This window comes from Heterodontus francisci, chromosome 8 (assembly GCF_036365525.1).
Source record: "Heterodontus francisci isolate sHetFra1 chromosome 8, sHetFra1.hap1, whole genome shotgun sequence".
NCBI classification, from domain to species: domain Eukaryota; kingdom Metazoa; phylum Chordata; class Chondrichthyes; order Heterodontiformes; family Heterodontidae; genus Heterodontus; species Heterodontus francisci.
In genome coordinates, this window is record NC_090378.1 from 71359174 (window position 1) to 71383880 (window position 24707).

Here is a 24707-nt window from a genome sequence, read left to right on the forward strand (position 1 = left end):
CTCCACGCCGCTGGGCGACGGGACCACAATTTGAATGGTCAAATCAATTAAAATAACTAATTTAAATGTACTCATGTCTCCTCTCGATGGCCTGCCGCAATCTTCGGCTCAGCGGCCGGTACTCCCACGCCTTCAGATCCCCGTCGGGGAAACAAGGCTCAACACTGGTGGGGAGGGGGGACGAGGTAAGTTTATCAGTGTGGGAGGGGGAGGAATGGGGTCAAATTAATGTCATGGGTAGGGGATGTTGGGAAGGCTTTTATTTTATTTTTTTATTTTATTTAGAGATACAGCACTGAAACAGGGCCTTCAGCCCACAGAGTCTGTGCCGACCATCAACCACCCATTTATAGTAATCCTACACTAATCCCATATTCCTACCACATCCCCACCTATATTCCCCTATCACCTACCTATACTCGGGGCAATTTATAATGGCCAATTTACCTATCAACCTGCAAGCCTTTGGCTGTGGGTTGAAAACCGGAGGACCCAGCGAAAACCCACGCGGTCACAGGGAGAACTTGCAAACTCCGCACAGGCAGTACCCAGAATTGAACCCGGGTCGCTGGAGCTGTGAGGCTGCGGTGCTAACCACTGTGCCGGCTTGTAGTTTAAAGTTTGTGGGGGAAGGTCAGATTGTAAAGGTAAGTTAAAAGCAAAATACTGCGGATGCTGGAAATCTGAAATAAAAACAAGAAATGCTGGAACCACTCAGCAGGTCTGGCAGCATCTGTGGAAAGAGAAGCAGAGTTAACGTTTCGGGTCAGTGACCCTTCTTCGGAACTGACAAATATTAAAAATGTCACAGGTTATAAGCAAGTGAGGTGGGGGTGGGGCAAGAAATAACAAAGGAGAAGGTGTAGATTGGACAAGGCCACATAGCTGACCAAAAGGTCATGGAGCAAAGGCAAACAATATGTTAATGGTGTGTAGAAAGCCAAAGCATTAGTACAGAAAAGGTGTTAACGGACTGAATATTGAACAGCAGCAAGTGCAAACATGAAAAAAACAGTGGGTAAGCAAACTGAACAAACTAAGATGAAATGAAATAAATGCAAAAAAAAGGTTGTAAAAAATGAAAAAAGAAAAAAACAACTAAAAATGAAAGTAAAATGGGGGGCTGTCATGCTCTGAAATTATTGAACTCCATGTTTAGTCCAGCAGGCTGTAGTGTGCCTAATTGGTAGATGAGATGCTCGAGGAACAGCATCTCATCTACCAATTAGGCACACTACAGCCTGCCGGACTGAACATTGAGTTCAATAATTTCAGAGCATAACAGCCCCCCATTTTACTTTCATTTTTAGTTATTTTTTTCCTTTTTTACAACCTTTTTTTTTGCATTTATTTCATTTCATCTTAGTTTGTTCAGTTTGCTTACCCACTGTTTTTTTCATGTTTGCACTTGCTGCTGTTCAATATTCAGTCCGTTAACACCTTTTCTGTACTAATGCTTTGTCTTTCAACACACCATTAACATATTGTTTGCCTTTGCTCCATGACCTTTTGGTCAGCTATGTGGCCTTGTCCAATCTACACCTTCTCCTTTGTTATCTCTTGCCCCATCCCCACCTCACTTGCTTATAACCTGTGACATTTTTAATATTTGTCCGTTCCGAAGAAGGGTCACTGACCCGAAACGTTAACACTGCTTCTCTTTCCACAGATGCTGCCAGACCTGCTGAGTGGTTCCAGCATTTCTTGTTTTTATTGTAAAGGTAAGTGTTTTGGCGGGGAGGGAAGGGCAAATAATTAATTTAATTCTTATTGGGGGTGGGAGAGGGGCAAAAGAAATGTATTTATTGAATTTAATTCAATCTATCTTTAAATATTTAAATAAACCGATAGGGCTAACAGCCCTTTAAAAATGGCGTTAGCGCCTGCACACAGGCAGCCGATGCCATTGCCGGGGACAGACAGCCCAGCCCCTCCAAGTGATCAGGGGGAGAGGGGGGGCGGCCTGCCCCGGCTATTTAAATGAGCCACCCGCTTGAGGTTGTGCCAGTTCTTTGGCAGCAAGCTTATAAAATCCAGCCCATGGTCCCAGAAGAAAAGACAGCTGGAATACAAGTGGGGTCGGCTTGGAAAAAGAGCAATTTCACCCTATCCCTTCTGAGATCACCAAAATCATAACAAACATGGTTTGAACTTGTTGGTGTGTATGCCTCTGTTCCACACTACACTATTTATCCATGGAGTTACCAGAGGAGCTTCTACTGAGATGTTTTTTTAACCAAAAACAGAAAATGCAAGCATGGGTGAAATTAATTGCTTTCAGTTGCTTCTTTACAGCCATGGATTAGCTAAGTTATGTCGCAATAAGACGTTGGGAAATTGATTCTGCACACAATTGGGTTCTCAATTTTAGATGGTAGTCTGGTAAAGTTTCAGCAAGAGGAAGGAAACAGAAATAAGAAGGGTCAGTTTAGACAGCTCTCTTGTACCCTTTAGTGGCCTGTTTTAGAGTTGTATTTAGAGAGGCATTAGATTAGGCTGGATGGTTCATTGTCTTCTTGGTTGGGGAAAGGCACAAGTGCAGGAAGTCATAGATTTGCCAGTGGGAGGTTAAAAGAAATGGATCCACCATCATCTCAAAAAATAGATTTTCCTGATGGCTTAATAGTTAAATGCGCCACTTGGTGTGGTACTAAACCATACAGACAAGGAAAGTCCCAGGTCACCTGGGAATTGAATAATTGGCTGGAATTTTACCTGCTGAAATGAGACGTTCTCTGAGGCGGCCAAACCGAAAAATAGCGGGCGATGACGTTGGGTAGTGTCCCAGACATCGTGACGCCCAATCGCCAGGTTGGATGGCGGGCAAGATGGAGACACCACTCACCGTCCAATTTACATAAATTAAGGGCCAATTGAAGTACATGAAAAGCCAACTGACAGCCATTTTACGTCGGCTGTTAAATTTTATGTTTGGCAAACGGGTCAAAGTGGAGGGGTTGTGTACCCGGCAGCTTTAAAAGAGTGGCAACCCGTGTGTCTGTGAAGCAGTTGGAGGTACTGGATTTTTCATTTCTTTCTGTTTGATTTCTGAGTTAATTGCAAGATAGGGGCTGATATTGCTGGCTCTCCAGAGTTCACCTGAGTGAGGTAAACTCCTGGTAGGGCCACAGCATCAGTGATTTATTCTGTGCAGGGGAGGGGGTTGCAAGTGCCTGTCCTTGCAGCAGGCAGCAAATATCTGTCCTCATTACATCTTTGGGACACTGCAACCATGACATTGTCCACTCTGAAGACGGCTCCTCTAGTGAGGAAGAGATCACCACAAGGAGGGATAGGAGGCCAAGTGGCCAGGGAAATCAATGACCTGGTGGCCAAATGCAGCCTGGTAATGGGAGAGGGGCAGAAAGCCACAGAGTGCACCTGTGAGGAGACAAATCTATCCAGTAGGCAGGGTCTACAAGCCGCGGTTGAGCTTTCCACAGATGTTGGAGCGCCAGTGCCGTAGAAGACAGCGCCTGTCCAGACAGAATGCCACATCTCTGTGTGAGATGATGGCAGTGGAAGTCAGCTCCAATTGCGTGGGTGGCCATCCAATGTCGGTCGCACTAAAGATCATAGTCACTCTGAACTTCTACACATCAGGCTCCTTCCAGGTTTCCACAGGAGGCATGTGCAGAATCTCACAATCATCAGCACATCACTGCATAAAGGTGGTAACTGATGCCATATTCAGGCATGCCAACCGGTTCATCGAGTTCCAGACAGACTCCGCCAGTCAGGCCGAGAGAGCCAGAGGCTTCAGCGCCATCGCCGGGTTCCCCATGGTCCACGGCATAATTGACTGTACACATGTGGCCCTTAGAGCACCTGCAGGTCTGTCATGGGGCCTTCATTAATCGAAAGGGATTCACTCAATGAATGTGCAACTAATCTGCGACTACCGCAAGAGTATATTGCAGGTGTGTGCTCCTTATCCTGGAAGCAGTCACGACGCATTCATTCTCCGGAACTCCCAGGTGCCAGCACTATTCAGCCCGCCTGAGTGCCTGCAAGGATAGATACTTGGCGACGGGGTTACCCACTGAAGAGATGGCCGATGACACCTGTGAGGAACCCACGGAATGAAGCAGAGGAATGTTACAATGCGAGCCATGCGACCATCAGAGTCATCATTGAGCAGACCATAGGTCTTCTGAAGATGAGATTTAGGTGCCTGGATCACTCAGGTGGTGCCCTTCAGTACTCGCCAGCAAGGGTATCTCACATTGCTGTCATCTGCTGTGCTTTACATAACCTGGCACTGCAGAGAGGGGAGGCCCTGGATGATGAGGACATTGTTCAGCACGAGGCATCCTTAAACAAGAAGGATGAAAGGGTTGAGGAGGAGGAGCAGGAGGAGAGGGCACAGACACAAGAACGTCGGGGGGAAGGAGTTGGGGGTTTGCAGGAGTTGAGTACAAGGGAGGCTCGGGAAGCTCTGATACTCTGACTTTTCTCCTGATCAGAGGCTCATGACCCATCTAGTATGCCAGCGACGGACATGTCAATCTGAATTTAGGCATTCACATCATCTGGAAGTGCAAAAGCACTCACCTGCAGGCATTAATCTCAGCTGCAACAGTCCACCTTTCCCTCAAACACAACATGGCCCAATGTGGCACCTCCCCCAAATCTTCATCTCATTCAGAACAAAAAGATCGCATAATACATCACTACTTGAGACAGATGAAAAAAACCAAGTGAGAAATTTAATAAGTTTTGTGTACAGTTGAACAACAAATAAATAACTCAAAATCGCACCAGTGACTCTAAGTGCAGTTAATGTGATTTCTTAAAATGTTTGCGAGTGCTCACGTGTGTTGACGACCCCTCGCCGCCAGCCAAGGCAGAGGCAGGTGGCTGTTCAGGATGCCCCGTGGCTTGGGATGACCTTGGCAGGCGGCCTCTGACTGCCCGAGGCCATGAGGGCCCTGGCATGCATGAGGTAAAGCTGAGCAGTCTCAGGACCACCCTCCGACAGCCTGGGGTTCTGAGGTGCTGATGTCACTGGCAGAGGGGACAAAGAGCCACTGTACACATCAGCAGCGCCCTGAGAATGTCACAGGAGTCTCGTCGACAGTTCACTGAGGCATTGCTGCTTAGAGTTCACTGTCTCTGAAAGGGTTTGCAGGGCCTGCTGGAGTGGTCCCTCCACTGCAGCTGCCAATCTGCCAATGGAGGAAGTCAGTCACTCAGATGTCAGGGACTGTGCGGTACTCAAGGCCTGGATGGAAGCCTCCATAGTCCGAGCCAGAGCATACATTGTCTCTGGTAATTCCGCCAGATCTCTACGCACCTCACGCTACACCTACAGCATTTCCTGCGAATGGATGTCCTCAGAGGTTCATCATCAGCATGGGGCTCTGCACTGGCTTGGCCTCCCACAATCCTCTGAGTGTCAGAGGCTTCGGCCGATACTGCCTCTGGTAGCGGGTCCGGCACTTTTGTGGTGATGGCACCAAGTTGTGGCCACAAATCCGAGAGCGCTAACAGCCCACCGATGTGACTGCTTCTGAGCTGGTGCTTGGTGCGGGAAAGGATGTGACGCTGCACCCTCTGAAATCCCTTCCTCCTCCTCAGAGGTGGATGGATGTGCCCTGGAGACGTTGCCTGGCCGCTGCTATTTCACCTGTTTCCGTCCTCCCCAGCAAGCAACAATGCCTCCTCCGCCACACTCGTGAGAATTGCAATATTGGCAACACCGCCACCGGTCCTTGCCTTCTGGGCCCTCTTCTGTGGAAACACATGGCAATCAGTTCAGTTACTTGACTTGAAGGAGCGCCCGCTCATCCTTTGTGCTGCATGCTGCCTCTGGGACCATTGCCATTGAAGTGTACGGTTGGCACACTTCTGGATCTGCATCTCAGATGTGCCCATGACAGGGCTGTAGCCATTCACTCCAGATGGATGGCTTCGACATTGCTGCATCAACAGCTGGTAACCCTCTTGTATAAGTACAAAGCAACAATGGCTGAGACATGCCCCTTACCCTGGCACAGCGGAGGTCATTGACCCACTTGCAGCACTGGAGCCATGTCCTCCTCACAACCCTGTGGCTGCTGATCTCCTCCGCAACCTTCTATCATGCCTTCTTGGTGACCTGGGGAGACCTCTTCCTTCTGTCTGCTGGGAAGGGGATCTCCCGCCTTGCCTCAGCCGCCTGGAGGAGTACATGCATGTAGTCTTCGGTGAACTTTGGGGCCATGTGGTTGGCTCTCTCTGATATTGCCGCAAGCGGGTTCTGGTCCTCCAGGGTCTGATAGATTTCTGCAAATTGACTGGGTCACCCCTTTAATTGAAATGACAACTTCTTTCCCCCTCAGCCAGGTATCTGCCTAGTGTTAAGCTCTTGCTCCTCCCACTGTCCTCAGTGATGGAAGCAGCCCTTTCAGAGCCATTGAAGGTGTTGAGAGCCCTTTTAAATGGCTTTCAGCACCTTCTTGCCGAGCGCGCCTTTTTCAACCAGTAATCCGCCGCCGAGACACTAATTGGACTGTTCGCGCTCGATCGGGGCGGCAGTTTAGCGCGGAGCGGGAGTGACTTCGGCACCCACGACCGCCTCCCGGACCGCGGACCCACAGGGACAAGTAAAACTCCGGCTATTGAAACTGCACTAAATTTTTTGTGCTTAAAGGGTTAACACACACACACACACATTCCAAACAGCATTTTCCAAAGATTATTCTATTTCCTACAGATCATAACTAACCCCAAGCAACAATTTATATGGAAGAGCAGAATGCAAAAAGAGCCTGAAAGGCCTGCTAACCCTCAGCATTGGCTGAAATTTGAGATATTTAAGGAAAAGCCATTGAGCATTAGTTATAACAAACACATGGAGATGCTCTTCAGGGGCTTTTAAAAATGAGATCATATGTTAAGATAACAGTATACAGATCACATAGGTGTGTAGTTCTGAAAAGACTATTGAGGAACTGATACTGAAATCAAACAAAGTTTAAATAAATACCAGACTCTATTTTAACTAAACAAAGTTTCGTCAATCTCCCTGACAGTCAAATGAGGAAAGTTTCAGGATATTGCATTCATTCCTTTCTAAAGTGAAGTAGATGAATATTAGATTAAGAATGGGCTGTATTTTGCTGTAGAAATAATGGTGAGGTTAAAAACGCTCATTGTTATTGAAGTGTAAATTGGACAGCAACTTCTGGTGTCCACATATGTGCAGTTAAACACAATAATCAGGAAGTTGATGCCTAAGTTGCCCCATGCTTTCAAACACTTGCTGAGAGACTCGACATTGAAATACATGCAAGGACGTGAAGCTACAGTACTTACATGTTAGATACCCACTAAAGGTGACAGAAAAAGTTGGGCATTGTCCATTCCAAATTTTTAACAGCATGATATGCCTTAACTACTGCCAAACAACCTCTCCGGCACTAAAAAATTACTTTTGTAAGTGTGAAGTCTCCTTCCTTCAGATTTTAATTAATGTTGGAGATTTGAAAAAAATAACTTTTTATACTTTTTCTTTCTGTCCCTTTAATCTGTCTCTCAATCACATATTTCTTTCCCTCTCTTTATTTCACTTTCTGTACCTGATTTGACATGGAATTAAATATTCTAACTTATACTTCCTGGTGCAGACTCTGCACTCCTCATTAACGATCCTTCAAACTGATTGTTTAAGGAAATCCACAATTGCTTGCCATGTTCACACGGGTCCCAGATCCCCTATAGAGGGTGCTGCGCTGAAATCGCTTTGTAATCACAGAAAGTTCCAGTACAAAATCTCATAGAAACTCTGTGGACAATGCAAGTGTAATGAATGGCTGCTGCCATTCCTTCGCCACCTACTGCAAAATCTAGCTGATTGTAGTTGATTGGGCAGATGGGGTGCTACTGTTGACCCTGTACTAGGAAGGAGTAAACCCTACTCCTATAATAATTGCTATCCAGAAATCTGTGCTAAATAGGGCAGATATTTGAACATCAGTTGACAATAAGATCTAAGTTGACTGTAATGTCTTTCACAGTCAAATAGCATGACGACATTCATTGAGTAGACTCAACACATGAAGAATAACTACCTGGGTGAGGCAAGAGAATGGATCATGAGTCAGTGCCTTCAGGAGATGACAGCAAAGGTGAGAAAATTAGACAAAACAACAGGATTGAAGGCTATAAGGTGAGGATGTGACAGAGATGATCAAATGCCAAATGAACTCTTCGGCTCCAGTCTTGCAACAATCAAAATGTCTTGTGCTAGATTGATATCATGTTTTTGTCCTATTACTTTTAAGGCTCAGAAATTTCACATAAATTTATTTTCTTAGAAGTTTAACCTATGGTTACGCATCTGTTTCAGGGGATGGAATACATCAAGGCAATTCATGAAGTTCAAATTAGCCATGATTTGTTGGAAGGAATAGTCTTGATGTGCCGAATGACCACCAACACCAATTAATTGTTTGCTTATCCATGGCATGTTGTCAAGTTGGTCCAGTTATTTACATGTGGCTTATTGATGATTTTCAAGATTTTGGCACTTGAGGGAACCAGCTGCTTCCATTGTCACAGCTCTGTAACTGGCTTTCTGATGGCCTTGAACAAAACCAGTTCCCCTTGATCACCACCAGGTAGGTGTGGCAGAGCTTGCACACAGTTGGTGACATAGCAGCAGATGTAGGCAATCCACCTCGGTGTCTACTGATCTCCTTGGCAGATCTTCTTTCATCTTGTTCCAATTCAACCATGAAATCATGTACTTAGGGCACTTCAAAATCCACTTGCACCATTAATATGAACTTGACTTCCAAACACCACAGGACTCTGTAGCTTCCACTGTTGTTCCCATCAAAGTTTATATTGTAAGAGCTCCTATTTATTTCCCTTTTTTAGCTCTTCCTCTTTTGCTGACACCATGTAAGTACTTCAATTACAGCCAGCTTTTCACTGAATTAGCATTGTTCAGCTATTATAGTTTCCATATAAGCATTACTTATTGTATGCTAAACAAATTCAAGAACATTTAAAATGTATTTTTTTTTTAATGTGGAAGACAAAAAAAATGATAAAAATCATACTGCAAAATTGGAGATTTAAAACATGGATCAAAAGTTCCTGCCCTTTAAAATTTCATTGTTCATTGAAATTCCTTAAGGCTCACTCCAGGTTGCAGAATGAGAGTACTTTAAGATGGCTTAGATCTCTCCCAGTGCAAAAGCTGAAGAGATCCAGCAATATGGATCTCAGTCTAATTTCCATCCCTGACTGCTCAGTGGCAATTGTGAATGGAAAGATTGCTTTCTTAATTTTATCAAAATATTTGATATTGAGCAAATGGTCAATTCTATAAAAGCTTTGTTATTATAACATACTTGCAAATGGATAACAGTATTACTAGGCTCCCATACCCATTACATATTATGGATCCAATTGTTTCTTAAATGATTCCAGAGTTTCTACTTCCGTTGCTCTATCTGCAAGTTTATTCCAATACCTCGGGTCCCACGGTGAAACACACTCTGTCCTTTGATGCAGAGCTCGATACACGCATAGGGAAAGCAGCTACCACCTTTGGCTGACTCCCGAAATGCGCCTGGAATAATACCAAGCTGACCCTTAGGGTCAAACTGATATAAGGCCTGTGTTCTCAGCACCTTGCTGTATGGCTGTGAAACATGGGTGACTTACAGTTACCAGGAAAAGAAGCTGAGCAACTTCCATCTTCGCAGTCTGTGGTACATTATGGGTATATCCTGGCAGGATAAAATCATGAACCGCAAAGGCAGAGCTCCCAAGTGTGTCAGCACTAATCAAACAGAGGTGGCTTTGGTGGATTGGGCATGTCTGCAGGATGGAAGGCAGTTGTATACACAAGGATCTTCTGTATGGTGAGGTAGCCAGGGCCAGATGACCAGTGGGGAGCTCATAGCTCCGCTTCAAGGATGCCTGCAAGTGTGACATGAAGGCCCTAAATATCGACTATCGCATCTGGGAGTCACTAGCCGATGAAAGGAGGAAATGTGGGCTGGCGTGCACCACCACCACGATCAGCGCCTACAGCAGCTTGGCAACAGGTGCCAACGCCGAAAGTAACAACACAAACCATCACTTGGCTCTTCTGGCAGAAACTGCCTCTCAAGAATTGGCCTTCACAGCCATCAGGACAGGTGCACCAAGAGAAACACCCCACATGAATGGATTGTTTGCGGTGTGTCCATCATCTCACATAGATGGAAGGATGCCAACACATTCCAACTGTTGATCACCCTTTGTGTAAAAAACATTCCTAATATCAATCCTAAAATTACTTATTTTAGTCATTTGAACCTGTAACTCTTGGTTCTACTCCCTTAATTTAAAGACAAATTCAGAGTTATGTTTCCTGTATCCTGAACAATCATATATACCTATAAGATTGCCTCTTATATGTCTCCTTTCTAAGCTGAAAAGGACAACTTTCTCCAGTTTTTCCTCATAACCCAAACACCCAACACTGGGAATTAGCCTCATGATCCTTCCCTGCACTGCCTGAATGTCCCCATTGCACCTCAACAACCAGAAATGGATGCAGTGCTCAAGCTGTGGCCTAATTAGAAGACTATATAGTTTGATCATGGCTTCCTCTGTCTTGTATTCTATTGTTTTGGCTATGTATTACAGTATTTTGCTGATTGCTGAAGGTAGGACAAGTTTGGCATCATGTCCACCAAGTCTCCTAGGTCTGTTTCAACTTCATCCCTGGCTATTTCAATACTGTTCATCAAGGATGCATGTTGTCTTCCTATGTGCAGCATCTTTTACATGTCTACATTAAGTTTCATCTGCCAGTGCTATGCCCACTTACATATCTTGTCCAGTACATTCGGTGATTTCACTGTACCTGCTAGTATCAACTGTAAATTTGACCACTGTGCATCGAGTTTCTGAATATAGTTCATTTATGGAAATTAGAAAAAATAGTGAACCCAACACTGAACCCTGGGATACCTCACTATTTCCCCCAACTCTGGCATAACTCCTCTAACTAGTACTGAATTTTTCCTATACTTCCGCCAATGTCTTACCCATTCCCAGCGTTTACCATGAATCCCACAGATCTCCATTGAATTGATAGTCTTTTGTATGGAACTTTATCAAAAGTCCTTTGGAAGTAAGGATGCATTAAATCATAGAGATTATCACATTTCACTTGGATTGTCACTTCCACAAAGAAAACAAGGAGATTGGACATGAAGGATCTTCCCTTTTTGAATGCATGCCGACTGCTGTTAACCAGGTTATTGTTGCAGAGATGATGCTTCAGTTTACTCCCGATAATCAATTCCATTATTTTACACAAGTCTGTTGTTGCCTGTATCTATTTTATCTTCCTTCTTGAAATATAGGCCTGTGTCTTGGTACTACCTCAGTGTCCATTGGTTCCCTCATGTTTTCTTGATGCTTACTGATGTTTCTACTGGTTTTTTCGAATTGACTTTTTTTTGGGCTCCATTTTCCCTCTAGTTTCTGATGTTAAAAAAAAAACTGAAAAACACTTTAAAATGCAGGTATTAAAATCCTCACAAAAATTGACTTTAAAACTCCTTAATAATAGATGTCAAGAAAGGGTGATGTAGAGGAAGGGTAGAGAGGGGTTAATAAGGGAAGAAATCTTGACTGAAGAGAATGATCTTTAGGAAAGTGTTAAAATCTGAGAGATGACGACGAGATGGAGTTGCTGAGGGAGGAAGATCCAGAAGGTCTTGGTGGTTACAAGAAAATATACTATCCACCAGTGTTCTCATTTCATCAAATTTATTATATTTACAAGAGAAGAACTGAGTTGTGTGTGTCTAGAATATCCAAATGTTGATGAATGACATCTGGATTCTATTTATCTACTCACCTCAGTGGTTTGCCTTGAGGTAGTGCACAAATTTGGTCTTGAAAGTGGACCATGGAAAAGCTCTTAACCGCTAACATGATTCCAGCTGTTGAGGGGCAAAGGCAAACCTGAGAGACTCCAATAACCATATAAAGAATCAACAATGTCACATTGTATTTCTCATTTCCCCGAATCTCCACTTTACATTGCTAAATTGAGCTGCCAGGTTATTCCTTCTTTCAGCACTCCAACTGTGAAGCCTGTGACACTACGGAAGGGTAGGCCTAAGATAGCCAGATGTTGTATACATACTTTATATCAGAATGTTATCTCTGATGTATATGAATTTCTCCCAAGTCATACTCAAATTCCTTTCATATAATTTATGGCTCTTTGCAGCTCCCATCCCCAACCTCTGCATTTTCCTCTCGTTTTCTTCTCAGATGTTGCTGGGCTATTCTTTCACATCACCAGCAGTTCTCCAATACCTCCCGACAAGACCATTCTTCAAGCATGAGCCTTGACAATGAACGTCAGAGAGCAATTTTCCTGTTTGGGGAGGGTGGGGGGGTGGTGGTGGTGGGTGGGTGGAATCACAACTGAGCCCAATCATGTCCGCACATGTGCACTTTCCAGGAGCCAGTGGATAGCATTCAAGGGTGAAAAACCCTGGACGAGGGCGCATTTTCCTTCCTCCCAAGCCCAACATTGTTGAAACTAACTGCTGCCCCAGCGGAGAGCAACTAATTCAGTTTGCATCAAACCAGAGACCATTAGTGTCTACCATCCATTCCCTTCCCCCTCATAATGTTCCAATGTTTTCTGTCCCAGGTCCAATGGTCAGAAACTTCAACATAGCTGGCATAGCCATCCATTGCCAGGTCTGCCTTGGACACCAACCTCTTCCTTAAACACTTCTCTACTGCCTTGTCTGCCAACATCAAGTGCGAGGAACTCATGAATTTCTTTGTTACCAAGGTAACAACCATCTATTCAGCTACTTGTGCTACTTTCCCCTTCCCCTTGTCTTCTCAACCAAACTTATCCTAGTCCTCGTCTCACTCTAGCCTTGAAAGCCCAATGCTCCCTAGCTCCCTGGAAGCAGAACCTCAAAGGTAATAATCTCTGGATTATTACCTGAGCCACATGCAAATTGGCATAGGGCAAATCAAATTAGAGAAATGAATGTGTGGCTCAAAGACTGCTGTGGTAGAGTGGGTTCCGGTTCGTTGAGCACGGGCACCAGTACTTGGGAAAGTAGGGGCTATACCTTTGGGACGGTCTACACCTGAACCGTGCTGGGACCAGTGTGCCGCATAACTAGAGAAGTAGAGAGGGTTTTAAACGAAATAGTGGGGGCAAGGGATCAAATTTGGGAAGATGTGGTAAATCAAAGAGTAGAAAGAAGGAAAGAGAGAAATATAATAATATGGGAAATGATAAACAGACTGTAACAGGAAGGGATAGAGAGTACAAATCTAAGAGTAAATCATCAGATAAGGCTAGAGGTTACAAAAATAATAAAAGGACAAAACTAAAGGCTCTGTATCTGAATGCACGTAGCATTCGAAACAAAACAGATGAACTGATAGTGCAAATAGAAATAAATAAGTATGATCTCATAGCCATTATAGAGACATGGCTGCAGGATGGCATAGATTGGGACCTGAATACTGAAGGGTACATGACATTTAGGAAGGACAGGAAGCTAGGAAAAGGTAGAGGAGTGGCTCTGTTAATCAATGATGGCATTAGCTCAATAGAGGGATGACCTAAGTTCAGGAAACCATGATGTAGAAGAGGTTTGGGTAGAGACGAGAAGTGATAAAGGTAAGAAGTCACTTGTGGGAGTGGTGTACAGGCCACCTAACATTAACCACACATTAGGACAGGGTATAAAGGAAAAAATAATGGGAGCTTGTCAGAAAGGTACGGCTATATTCATGGAGGATTTTAATCTACATATAAACTGGAAAAATCAGATGGGCAAACGTAGCCTAGATGAGTTCATAGAATGTTTTCGGGACAGTTTCTTAGAACAGCCCATTCTGAAGCCAGTCAGAGAGCAGGCTATACTAGACCTGGTATTGTGCAATGAGATAGGATTAATTAATGACCTCATAGTGAAGGTGCCCCAGGCAGCAGCGATCATAATATGATTGAATTTTACATTCAGTCTGAGGGAGCGAAGAGTGGTCTAAGACTAGCATTTTAAACTTAAATAAGGACAATTATGAGGGCATGAAAGCAGACCTAGCTAAAGTGAACTGGCAAAGTAGGTTAAGGGATAGGTCAATTGAGATGCGGTGGTAGACATTTAAGGGGATATTTCAGAATGCAAAGAATAGATACATTCCAATGAAAAATTCCAAGGGGAGGACCCACCATCCATGGTTAACTAAAACAGTTAAAGATAGTATCAAACTCAAAGAAAAAGCATATAATTGTGCAAAGGTGGGTGACAGGTCAGAAGATTGGACAGAATACAAAAAATAGCAAAGGATGGCTAAAAGATTAATAAGGAGGGAAAAATTAGAGTACGATAGAAAGTTAGCTAGAAATATAAAAATAGATAGTAAGAGTTTCTATAGATATTTTAAAAAGAAAAGAGTTGACAAAGTGAGCGTTGGTCCTATAGAAAGTGAATCTGGGGAATTAATAATGGAAAATAAGGAGATCGCTGATGAATTGAACAGATATTTTGCATCGGTCTTCACTATAGAGGATACAATTAACACTCCAGAAATAGCTGTAAATCAGGAAATGGAAGGGAGGGAGGAATTCAAGAAAATTACAATCACCAGGGTAGTGGTACTGAACAAATTGTTGGAGCTGCGGGCTCACAAGTCCCCGGGTCCTGATGGACTTCTTCCTAGAGTCTTAGAAGAAGTGACAAGTGGGATAGTTGATGCATTGGTTTTAATTTTCCAAAATTCCCTGGATTCGGGGAAGGTTCCATTAGATTGGAAAATAGCAAATATAACTTCTTTATTCAAAAAGGAAGACAGATAGCAGGAAACTACAGGCCAGTTAGCTTAACATCTGTCATAAGGAAAATGTTAGAAGCTATTATTAAAGACGTTATAGCAGGGCACTTCAAAAAATTCAGGGTAATCAGGCAACATGGTTTTGTGAAAGGGAAATCATGTTTATCTAACCAATTTATTGGCATTCTTTGTGCTAAGGATAAAGGGGAACCCATGGATGTACTGTACTTAGATTTTCAGAAGGCATTTGATAAGGTGCCACATCAAAGGTTATTGCGGAAAATGAAAACTCATGGTGTAGGGGTAGCATATTGACGTGGATAGAAGATTGGCTAGCTAGCAGGAAACAGAGAGTAGACATAAATGGGTCATTTTCTGGTTGGCAAGATGTAACGAGTGGTGTGTCACAGGGATCAGTGCTGGGGCCTCAACTTTTAACAATTTACATAAATGACTTGGATGAAAGGACCAAAGGTATGGTTGCTAAATTTACTGATGGCACAAAGATAGGTAGGAAAGTAAGTTGAGAAGAGGACATAAGGAGACTACAAAGGGATATAGATAGGTTAAGTGAGTGGGCAAAGATCTGGCAAATTGAGTATAATGTGGAAAAATGTGAAATTGTCCATTTTGGCAGGAAGAATAAAAAAGCATATTATCTAAATGGTGAGAGATTGCAGAGCTCTGAGATGCAGAGGGATCTGGGTGTCCTAGTGCATGAATCGCAAATGTTAGTATGAATGTTCAGCAAGCAATTAGAAAACCTAATAGAATGTTACCGTTTATTGCAAGGGGACTTGAATACAAAAGTAGGGAGGTTATGCTTTAGTTATAAAGGGCATTGGTGAGACCACATCTGGAGTACTGTGTACAGTATTGGCCTCCTTATTTAAGGAAGGATGTAAATGCGTTGGAAGCTGTTCAGCGAAGGTTTACTAGACTAATACCTGGAATGGGTGGATTGTCTTATGAGGAAAGGTTGAACAGGCTTGACTTGTATCCGCAAGAGTTTAGAAGAGTAAGAGGTGACTTGATTGAAACATATAAGATCCTGAGGGGTCTTGACAGGGTGGATGTGGAAAGGATCATAGGAAATAGGAGCAAGAGTAGGCCATTCTGTTTCCTCTTGTGGGAGAATCTGGAACTAGGGGTCACTGTTTAAAAATAAGGGGTCGCCCATTTAAGACAGAGATGAGAAGTATTTTTTTCTCTCAGAGGGTAGTGAGTCTTTGGAACTCTCTTCCTCGAAAGGCGGTGGAAGCAGAGTCTTTGCATATTTTTAAGGCAGAGATAGATAGATTCTTGATAAGCAAGGGGGTGAAAGGTTATCAGGGGTAGGTGGGATTGTGGAGTTGAGGTTACAGTCAGATCAGCCATGATCTTGTTAAATGGCAGAGCCGGCTCGAGGGGCGGAGTGGCCTACTCCTGCTCTAATTCATATGTTCGTATGCTCTCCCCATCTACCCTTTCCTGTCTTCAAGCTCATCTCATGTGTTTGATGATGGGATCATGCTGGATGTGGCGAAAAGACAATCTATCTCTGTTGATAATTTCTTAGAGCAGCAAGTTCTGGAACCAACCAGACAGCAAGTTATATTAGACTTGGTATTGAGTAATGTGACAGGATTAATTAATGACCTCAGAGTAAAGGCACCTCTAGGTAACAGCGACCACAATATGATTGAATTTTACATCCAGTTTGAAAGAGACAAGAGTGGGACTAAGACTAGTATTTTAAACTTAAATAAGCGCAACTATGTGGGCAGGATAGCTGAGCTAGCTGAAGTGAATGGGGTTACTAGGCTTGGAGATAGATCAATAGAGCAGTGGCAGACATTTAAGGAGATATTTCAGAATACTCAGAATAATTATATTCCTACTATAAAGAAAAATTCTAAGGGGAGGACCCACCATTCGTGATTAGCTAAAGTAGTTAAGGAAATCATCAAACTTAAGGAAAAGGCATATAGTTGTGCAAAGATGCGTGACAGTTCAGATGATTGGTCAGAATATATAAAGAACGGCAGAGAATGACTGAAAGGTTAATCAGGAGAAAAAAAAATCAGAGTATGAGAGGAAGCTAGCTAGAAATGTAAAAACAGATAGCAAGAGTTTCTCCAGGTATTTAAAAAGGAAAAGAGTTAGTAAAGTGAGTGTTGGTCCTCTAGAGAGTGAGAATGGGGAGTTTTAGTAGATAATAAGGAAATGACAGATGAAATGAACAAATATTTTGCTTCTGTCTTCACTATAGAGGATACAAAAAAACATTCCTATAATAGCTATAAATCAGGAGGTGGAAGGAAGAGAGGAACTTGCTGAAATTACAATCACCAGGGAAGCAGTACCGAGCAAACTAATGGATCTACGGGCTGACAAGCCCCCGGGTCCTGATGGACTTCATCCTAGGGTCTTAAAAAAGGAGGCTAACGAGGTAGTAGATGCGTTGGTGTTAATTTTACAAAATTCACTAGATTCTGGAAAGGTTCCATCAGACAGGAAAGTGGCAAATATAACCCCTCTATTCAAGAAGGGGGAGAGGCAGAAAACAGGTAACTATAGGCCAGTTATCTTGACGTCTGTCGTGGGGAAGGTGTTCGAATTGATTGTTAAGGAGGTTGTAGCTGGGCACTTAGAAAAACCCAAGGTAATTAGGAATAGTCAGCATGGTTTTGTGAAAGGGGAATTATGTTTAACCAATTTTAGAGTTCTTTGAAGGAGTAACATGTGCTGTGGATAAAGGGGAGCGCATTGACATTCTGTACCTGGATTTCCAGAAAGCATTTGACAAGGTGCCACATAAAAGTTTATTGCACAAAGTAGGAGCTCATGGTGTAGAGGGTAACATATTAGCATGGAGAGAAGATTGGCTGGCTGGCAGAAAACAGAGAGTATGCATAAATGGGTCCTTTTCTGATTGGCAGGGTGTGATGAGTGGAGTCCAGCAGGGGTCTGTGCTGGGGCCTCAACCTTTTACAATTTATATCAATGACTTAGATGAGGGGAGCAGTGGCATGGTAGCTAAATTTGCAGATGACACAAAGATAGGTAGGAAAGTATGTTGTGAAGATGATAAGGAGGTTGCAGACCAATATAGATAGGTTGAGTGAGTGGGCAAAAATCTGGCAGATGGAGTATAATGCGGAAAAATGTGAAGTTGTTCACTTTGAAAGGGAAGAATAAAAAAGCACAGAATTACTTAAATGGAGAACGACTGTAGAATTCTGAGGTGGAGAGGGATGTGGGTGTTCTCATGCAGGAGTCACAAAACGTTAGTATGTAGGTACAGCAAGTAATAAAGAAGGCTAATGGAATGCTATCCTTTATTACGAGAGGAATTGGAAATAAAAGTAAGGATGTTATGCTTCAGTTATACAGGGCATTGATGACACCACATCTTGAATACTGAGTGCAGTTATGGTCTCCTTATTTAAGGAAGGATGTGAATGCGTTGGAGGCGGTTCAGAGAAGCTTAACTAGATTGATACCTGGAATGAGCGGGTTGTCTTACGAAGAAAGGTTGGACAGACTAGGCTTGTTTTCACTGGAGTTTAGAAGAGTGAGGGGAGAATGGTTTGAAGTTTATAAGACCCAGAATGGTCTTGACAAGGTGGATGTGGAAAGGATGTTTCCTCTCGTAGGTGAGTCCAGAACTAGGGGGCACTGTTTCAAAAATTAGGGGTCTCCCTTTTAGGACAGAAATGAGTAGAAACTTTTTCTCTGAGAGTTGTGCGACTTTGGAACTCTCTGCCTCAGTAGGTGGTGGAGGCGGGGTCATTGAATATTTTTAAGGTGGGGGTAGATAGATTCTTGTTAGGCAAGGGAATCAAAGATTATTTGGGAGTAGATGGGAGTGTGGAATTCGAAACACAAACAGATCAGCCATGATCTTATTGAATGGCGGAGCAGGCTCGAGGGGCTGAATGGCCTACTTCTGCTCCTAATTCTTATGTTCGAATGTGGAGGCTGGTGGGGTGTAAGGTAAGAACAAAGGGGATGGGGTGGTAAAGGGCAGACACCATGGGAAATGGGATGGAAGTGATTGAGGACCCTTTCTACAATTTAAAAAGGAATCCTTGACAGAGGAACAAGGAGGACCCTTCTGAAAATCTGGTGTGAAAGGTGGCTTAATCACAACACTTGGACAAGGAGAAATTGGGAGAAAGGAATGGAGCCCTCTTTGGAAATAGGCTGGGAAGAAGTCTAACCAGGTAGCTGTTGGAGTCGGTTGGCTTGTATAGATATTAATGGAAAGAACATCCTTAAATGTAGAGAAAGAGAGAGAATTCCAGCAAAAGCAGGGAACAGAAGAGTCAGAGAAGAACCATGTAAAGAAGCAATGCTGATATACTCATATATTTGAATCAGAGATCCCATTTGTTTTTATATATTAATGCTTGTGAGAATTTTTTTTTTCCTTGACAATTTTCTTTCCTCTCCTGAAGACACTCCATTACCTCTCCCAACTGGCAACTCTTCATGATGAATATCAATAGTATGCGCCCTTGGGGACATCATACCCAAGTCCAAACTGTCTACACCATTAGGGGTACCTAACAGTGATCAGCAGCAGAAACTCTGATTCATTTCTCCCCTTTTTAACCTGGAGCTACTCAGATCCACCATCAGAGCCCCAGCAAATATAAGTGAAGTCAGTGTATGCTGAAGATTAATCCTGGGACCTTGCTGGCCAATATAGATCAGTTTCACACCAGTCCCTTTCCTTTCTCCTTCCTCATACCCTTTTGTAGCATCACAGAATTTCATAACTATATCCTTGGTGCAGTGATTTTAATTACATTTTGAGTCACTGAGCTGCTCTTTTGCATTTTTGAAAAAAGAAAGTCCCTAATCCTAAATTCAGAAATTATCATTCTTCCCTTAAATCAGCTCTATATAAAAACCTGGCAGCCAGGCAGTTACATGCCTTACATTTTCACTAAGAATATTACAGAGGCTTATGATACCAAAGATCTTACTTTCTTTAATCTGTCTGCTGGTTCTGACACATTCCAAAACCATTTCTCGATAGCGTGATGGGTTCTCCCTCAACATTTCAATGGCTTCCACATTGACTGCATTTTCCAGCACTGGGTTGGACAACATCACCTAGTTGGAGATTATAGCAACGCTGAATCAGGCTTTCCATAATTAAGTTTCAAAAACAAACAGAACCAATTATAATAACAACAGGAAGGGACTAAGTGGTGGATTGATTGTTTAAATATCATCCTGTCACATCTGGATTTCAGCTTCCAACCCAATCTAACTCTGCTTGCTGTTAGTTGACTTCAGATCTTCCCAATAGACCATTTAATGGCTGTGTTGCAAAATCAAACCCCTTCAACCACCCAAAAACTCCAATTGGCCTCATCGTCCTTTGGCAAGAAAGTCGGAAGAAAATCTGACAGGATTTTGCTCCTGGTCACTTTCAGCGATCCCTTCTGGAAAGTGCATGTGTGGATGTTGTTTGAAGACAGAACTCAGCACCGATAGGTGAATTCTGCGCAGTGCCTACGCACAGAAATGAGAAATGGCCACTCTGGCAAGGTACCACAAGACATATAGCACTTCTGGAACTGTATCCTGGGATTGATTCCTGCTGTTAGGGGAGAAGGGCAGAGACTGGGCAAGGAGTGAGGAAGGAAAGCAGGGCTGAAAGAAGATAAGATTCAATTAATTATGTGTGACATCTCAAAATGTAATTAACCAAGGATATAGTTCTGAAATTCTGAGATACCACAATAGGGTAGGAGGAAGGAGCAAGGAAAGGGACTGAGCAGATGGTTCTTTTAGGGAGCTGGCACAGGTGTGTGGGCCGAATGATCTTTTGCAATGTAAAATTCTATAATTCTGTGAAGGTGAATGCACTGGTTAATTCTCACATAAATTGCAGACAATGGCTCCCTCTGCTGGAATTAAATTAAATGGAGTGACAATACAGAAATAAAAGGCAAAATACATACTACAGAGGCAGTAAATTTTAAACAAGATCATAAAATGCTGAAAAGCTTACTCCTGCTCTGGCTGCAGTTTAATAATTCTACATTATCTTAATTCATAATGAAGATTCACTCCACGTGACATCAAGAAACGACTGAAAGCACTGGATATAGCAAAGGCTATGGGCCCTGACAATATTCCGGCAACAGTACTGAAGACCTGTGCTCTAGAACTTGCCACGCCCCTAGCCAAGCTGTTCCAGTACAGCAACAACACTGGCATCTACCCGGCAATGTGGAAAATTGCCCAGGTATGTCCTGTACACAAAAAGCAGGACAAGTCCAAACCGACGAATCACCGCCCCATCAATCTACTCTCAATCATCAGTAAAGTGATGGAAAGTGTCATTGACAGTGGTATCAAGTGGCAATTGCTTAGCAATAACCTGCTCAGTGACGCTCAAGTTTGGGTTCTGCAAAGGCAACTCAGCTCCAGACCTCATTAAAGCCTTGGTTCAAACATGGACAAAATAGCTGAACTCAAGAGGTGAGGTGAGAGTGACTGCCCTTGACATCAAGGCAGCATTTGACCAAGTATAGCATCAAGAAGCCCTAGCAAAACTACAGTTAATGGGAATCGGGGGGAAAACCCTCCGCTGGTTAGAGTCGTACCTAATGCAAAGGAAGATGGTTGTGGTTGTTGGAGGTCAATCATCACAGCTCCAGGACATCACTGCAGGAGTTACTCAGGGTAGTGTCCTAGGTCCAACCATCTTCAGCTGCTTCATCAATGACCTTCCTTTAATCATAAGGTCAGAAGTGGGGATGTTCACTGATGATTGCACAATGTTCAGCACCATTCATGACTCCTCAGATACTGAAGCAGTCAGTGTAGAAATGCAGCAAAATCTGGACAATATTCAGGCTTGGGCTGATAAGTGGCAAGTAACATTTGCGCCACACAAGTGCCAGGCAATGACCATCTCCAACAAGAGAGAATCTAACCATCTCTCCTTGACATTCAATGGTATTACAACCACTGAATCCCCAACTATCAACATCCTGGGGGTTACCATTGACTAGAAACTGAACTGGAGTGGCCATACAAATACCGTGGCTACAAGAGCAGGTCAGAGGCTAGGAATTCTGTGACGAGGAACTCACCTCCTGATTTCCCAAAGCCTGTCCATCATCTACAAGGCACAAGTCAGGAGTGTGATGGAATACTCTCCGCTTGCCTGGATGGGTGCAGCTCCAACAACACTCAAGAAGCTCGACACCATCCAGGACAAAGCAGCCCACTTGATTGGCATCCCATCCACAAACATTCACTCCCTCCACCACCGATGCACAGTGGCAGCAGTGTGTACCATCTAGAAGATGCACTGTGGCAATGCACCAAGGCTCCTTAGACAGCACCTTCCAAACCCGCGACCTCTACCACCTAGAAGGACAATGGCAGCAGGTGCATGGGAACACCACCACCTGCAAGTTCCCCTCCAAGCCACACACCATCCTGACTTGGAACTATATCGTGATTCCTTCACTGTCGCTAGGTCAAAATCCTGGAGCTCTCTTCCGAACAGCACTGTAGGTGTACCTACCCCACATGGACTGCAGCAGTTCAAGAAGGCAGCTCACCACCACTTTCTCAAAAGCAATTAAGGATGAGTAATAAATGCTGGCCTAGCCAGCGATGCCCACATCCCAGGAATGAAAAAAACAAACATTTTGCCTTTAGTCTGGATATCATAAGCAGACAGTCAGCACTATGTCCCTCAGTTATGATTTTCCCAAATCTTACCACATGTCCATGTATCTAACACTCAACTAAATAAAAATACCAGTTAAATTACATATGTGTAGAATGTTGTTAATGAACTTAAAAGGGGGGTGACTTTTACTTTAAACCTTATTTCTATTTCAATTTCAAATGTGAGTTGATTCTTCTTCCTATTTCCTGTGAGTGCACTGTTTTATATTCTCCCCTGCACACATATGCAGTTTCAGCAGTGGTCACAGGGTTTCTATCAGGAATGAGAACCTTAACTCCCTAGCGTCAACCAGAGACTGAGGCCGATTGCACCTTCACCCTCATTGAGATTAGCTGACTTAATGCAGACTGAGAATTGTACCTGGGAGCATCTTATGGTGCACTTACTGACTGAGACATCGGGAAAAGCTCTGTTCATTGCCTTCTGGTGTTCGTGATCTGAAGAAAGCCTGTAGACCACTTCAAGAAATTCAGTAAACTGTTACCACTATGTATTGTAACGCAACATTTATGCACTGTATACATGCCAAGAGGAATCGGTTACTCTTGAATGACTCACAATTCTGTCCAAACCATCTCCATTTTTTCCCTCCAATTTTGTCCCCATCCTCTCCTGAACACTAATTCATATTGCAGAATGCCTCAAAATGCAGCAGCTGCCTTCTGATAGCATGCAGAGTACGCAAGCCTGGACTATAAAAGCAGATTTTACACACACTCCCAGTGCTGGGCTTTGCATGCTAGCAACACATATTGAGAATTTGGGCACAGAGGTCAGTGGAGGTTAAATTAATGACCGGGCAATTTTGTGGGGAACCTCAGTCTCTGTGTCTGCGATGCACTCGTGGCACAGCCTTTAAGTCTCAACAAGATACTGACTGTGGAGGGCATCACACAGAGCCTGATTCTTTGCTCAGCCAAAGTCTACTGGCTAGTAAACTGGAGAGGAAATCCAGGCTGATTTTTCACCTCCCTAATTAATGAGCACTGAAGCTATTTGCATACTCCAGTGCTGCCCAACTCTGATCAGCGAGCTCAACATGAACCAGACTGAATCCGGGACCTTCTGGTCTGTAGTATTCAACAACACAAGAACTAGGCGATAGGGGAAAGCTCCCCTGTACCACTACCTGTCTACTACAATGCCCTCCCCAACTGTCCCCCTTTCCTCTTACCCTTAGAAATATGGGTCACTGGGGTGTCCCTGCATTCTTAGCATAACTAAAGTGAATAGATCACTTTCACTCAGCAACAACTTTCATTGATATCATCAATCGAATATCATCAAAGCTCCTATAACTGTCCTCACACCTCTTTATTCAACATGCATGATATTAATTTATCTATAGGAATTTCTGTATCCCATATAAGTTGAGTGTTGTATTTATAGTAGTCTGTTGTAAATTTATGCCACTGTTGGTGTAAGTGAGATTCTCCTGTAGTTGATTGAGAGGTTTAAATTTCCTTTCTTAGCCAAGGAATGGTGCAACTTTTGAGTGTTCTTCTGGCTTCCCGTAGTTGGTGGAAGCATGGTCACTGAGCTATTGAACATAATCTTAAATGTCATGCAATTTCCAAAATCATATCCAGTCCAGGGCCTTTTCCTGAACTGGCTTGTGCAATTGGTTTTACTTGATTTTCATGAGTAAATGGCTTGGTGCTAATGTCAAGTTCTTTTTCTGACATGTTCAATGGCATATTTTCATCTATTAAGGCCAGTTCTTGGCCTAACAGCTTTTCAAAGTGATCTTTCTTGCTTCCTCGTTTCTGCATTCTTTCCTTTTAATTTTCCTTTTAGGGTCTTCTTGCATCGGGTTACATGATTGGCTAGTATCCAAACATTTCTACCGACTGTGATCCTCATTTTGTCTTTATAGCTATTGAACTTGTCATAGTAGTAGTCGGTAGCTTCAGCTTGGCCATAGACCTTTTTCAAATATTTTCTTGCTTGGTCTGTTTTATCATTATCTTTGTCATATGACTGTTTCAAGTGTTGTCTCCTTTCCATAACAAGTGGATGATTTTTGATATCAGGTTTCTTCAAGTGATGTGCTTTCTTGGGGATTATTTTTTCGTGCTGTTTCAGCTACTGATAATACCAGGGGCAAAGATTCTTCTGATGGGTGCTTTCTCTTTTTCATTGCAAAGGTCTGCAAATCCATTTGAGACTT

The 24707-nt window shown here is 43.2% G+C and overlaps 1 protein-coding gene across 7 annotated transcripts in view; it reads right to left on the reverse strand.

The window, feature by feature from the left end:
* Positions 1-24707, reverse strand: part of LOC137372548 (ubiquitin-conjugating enzyme E2 U-like) — a 92563-nt gene that overhangs the window by 18981 nt on the left and 48875 nt on the right. For all 7 annotated transcript variants that reach the window (XM_068036457.1, XM_068036453.1, XM_068036458.1 and 4 more), the window contains 2 exons: positions 19800-19929; positions 11858-11942 (listed from right to left, as the gene is read on the reverse strand). In XM_068036457.1, coding sequence (XP_067892558.1) covers positions 11858-11942; positions 19800-19929 — 215 coding nt within the window. The remainder of the gene's footprint in view (positions 1-11857; positions 11943-19799; positions 19930-24707) is intronic.